The 2,653-nt window shown below is 31.1% G+C and overlaps 1 protein-coding gene across 1 annotated transcript in view; it reads left to right on the top strand.

Moving 5' to 3' along the window:
• Nucleotides 1-2,653, top strand: part of LOC117173792 (gonadotropin-releasing hormone II receptor) — a 133,148-nt gene that overhangs the window by 128,378 nt on the left and 2,117 nt on the right. Inside the window, exons 11-13 of the mRNA XM_033362435.1 lie at nt 525-723; nt 807-892; nt 959-1,013. Of these exons, the coding sequence (XP_033218326.1) occupies nt 525-723; nt 807-892; nt 959-1,013 (340 nt within the window). The remainder of the gene's footprint in view (nt 1-524; nt 724-806; nt 893-958; nt 1,014-2,653) is intronic.

Below are 2,653 nucleotides of genomic sequence, written 5' to 3'. Positions count from 1 at the left end.
GAATCCGTATTATCGTCATAGAATAACAGAATTAATTAAAGTCTTTACGAGCTATGAATAACATTTTTTTAATTAGATTTTTTCTGAAAAAATATCTTCTTCTTTCCCTCCGCTGGAAATCGAATCACAGATTTTCCGATTGCCGTTCAAGTGCTTTTCCATTAAGCTACTAGAGGGATCGAGAGAAAAATCCTTTTACAAAAATACAGGCATTATTAGGACAGATGTAAAAGAGCGAAAGGAGAAGATCCTTTTCAGAAAAAAATTAATTTTTTTTTAAATTTATACCTCCATCTAGTCTGTATAGACCTAAGGGAGTTCTGTATTTTTGAAAAAGGATTCTTCTCTCGATCTCTTTAGCAGCTTAACGGGAAAGCAACCCACCGGAAATCGGAAGTTCTGTGGTTCGATTCCCAGTGGAGCAAAATGAGAAGATCTTTTTCCGACAAAATTTAATTTAAAAAAAATTATTTAGGCATTGGTTGCATTATTTTGTATAATTTATAATCTTCAATAAATTGCAGTTTAGAGAAAGAAGGTGCAGAATAAAAATCCATAAATCAGGGGATGTTGACTATGTACTCCAGGAAGAAAATTGCCCAGCCAATATGACGAATGTATTTAATAATTTGAAAGGAATTGACGAATCATTTAAAAGTGATAGGATTCGCAGGGATAGAGAAGATAGGGGAGACATTCCTGCTCCTGTTTTTATTGGCTCAGGTAGGCACTAGGCATACATTTAAAAAACTTTGTATTCGAAAAAAAACTAATCTAATTTAAATTAAAAAAAATTCTTTTTTCAGATTGCGTGGGAGGTCAAGATTTGTCCAATATTACACGGGAATTGGTGAGGTACATTAAGGTGATACGCGAAGAACTTCGTGAAAACGTGAGTTTCTATTTTCTTTGGTAGAATAAACAATTTTTCAATTAATAAATGAAGCTGTGATTTCAGACTGAGGAAACTCGAAGGATTCGAAATTTGTTGGACAACTGTCTTGCCTGTAAAGGTAATTATAAATTTTGTCCTGAATGAACACAATTTTTCTCAATAAGGCTGTTTTTCAATGCTACCCGTGTGGAAATTGCCTACATATTTGCCTCTTGTTTTTTTTTCTACAAAAATTCCAAGGTCAATCACCAAGTTAAACAAAAAATTTAATAAGTTACTTCAAAACAAAGATCAAATTGTTATAAAAAAATCAAAAAAAATTTTTTGTCATAATCTTGTATACCTTGTTTTTGGGAATACAATTATTTTGAGTACACTAATTTTAATGTGACAGTATTTCAATTAATTATAATTCAGTTCTATAAATCTTGAACTGGAGAAAATATATATTTCAATTGTAACTTCGCGCCGAATTTCGTAGTCATTTTTATCATCTCATTGGCTGACTAGATTCTCCATCCGGTTCGATTCCGGATGGTACGTTCCGTTCCATGTTCCAATGATTCCCTTCGACGACATTTCGCGTTCGCCAGCAGAAACTTCAACAAAGTACGCCAAAAACGTTCTTTATTTGTGGATTTTTGTTTTATTTTGTAATTTATTTTGAACATTTAGAAAATTACGAAGTACAATATAAATTTTACTCCAAAAAGAAGGTGTTATTTGTTTGACTTAATACGTACATGTTTTCTTCACGTGGCGCTTTTGAGGTTAAGTCCACCTAATCGTATTCTTTTTCCTTTAAGGGCATGTGACAGCTAAATACCTATATTACCAACCTCATTTTTCAGTTCACCGAATGTTTTTTTGAACCTAAGAACTTTTTTTGTAAATAAAATATTGAGCTGAAACTTTGGAAAATGTATTAGAGTAGAATAAAGTATGTTTAGGTACTGCATTTTCGTAGGAACTTCACTGAAAATTATCTATATAATTATAATTATATCTTTTTTCTGAACCTCGACATTTTTTTAATATTCGAACTTTTTTTATATATAAAATATCTGTCTCAAACTTTGAAAAATGCGAGAGCCGAAAGAAAACTACGTTTAAGTACAAAGCTTAATAATAAAAGATGTAAAAAAATTCAACTATCAATTCCATGATGCCGATGGAATTGATAGTTGAAATATTTTTTTTTTATATCTTTTATTATTAAGATTTGTACCTAAACGTAGATTTCTTTCGGCTCTTGCATTTTTCAAAGTTTGAGACAGATATTTTATATATATAAAAAGTTCGAATGTTAAAAAAGTGTCGAGGTTCAGAAAAAAGATAAAGTAATTTTCAGTGAAGTTCCTACCAAAATGTAGTACCTAAACGTACTTTATTGTACTCTAATACATTTTTCAAAGTTTCAGATCGATATTTTATTTACAAAAAAAGTTCTTACCCTACCGAAAGAAATCTTTGAGTTTTCTTTAGCGAAATAGCTTGGCCCATTTGAGTCTATAAACAAAGTCGATTTGAAACAAAATAGTCTCGGAGATAGTTTGAGAGATTTGGGTCCTTTTCAAGATCCTTTTAGTGGTCGTTTTAAGAGTGGTGCGATGGTAATATAATGTTCCTTTTGTATTCGTAACGTACCGGGCGGGTAGAGTTATTTACAGTAATTGGTCGTGGCTAATCCGCTCTCCCTTTTCAAATTTCTCTTCAAATTATTAACACTTTTTTTTAATTGATGAATTTTCTCATTAT

Source organism: Belonocnema kinseyi, chromosome 5, assembly GCF_010883055.1.
Source record: "Belonocnema kinseyi isolate 2016_QV_RU_SX_M_011 chromosome 5, B_treatae_v1, whole genome shotgun sequence".
NCBI lineage: Eukaryota > Metazoa > Arthropoda > Insecta > Hymenoptera > Cynipidae > Belonocnema > Belonocnema kinseyi.
The sequence above is the reverse complement of the archived record's forward strand: the minus strand, read 5'-3'. Positions and strand labels throughout refer to the sequence as shown.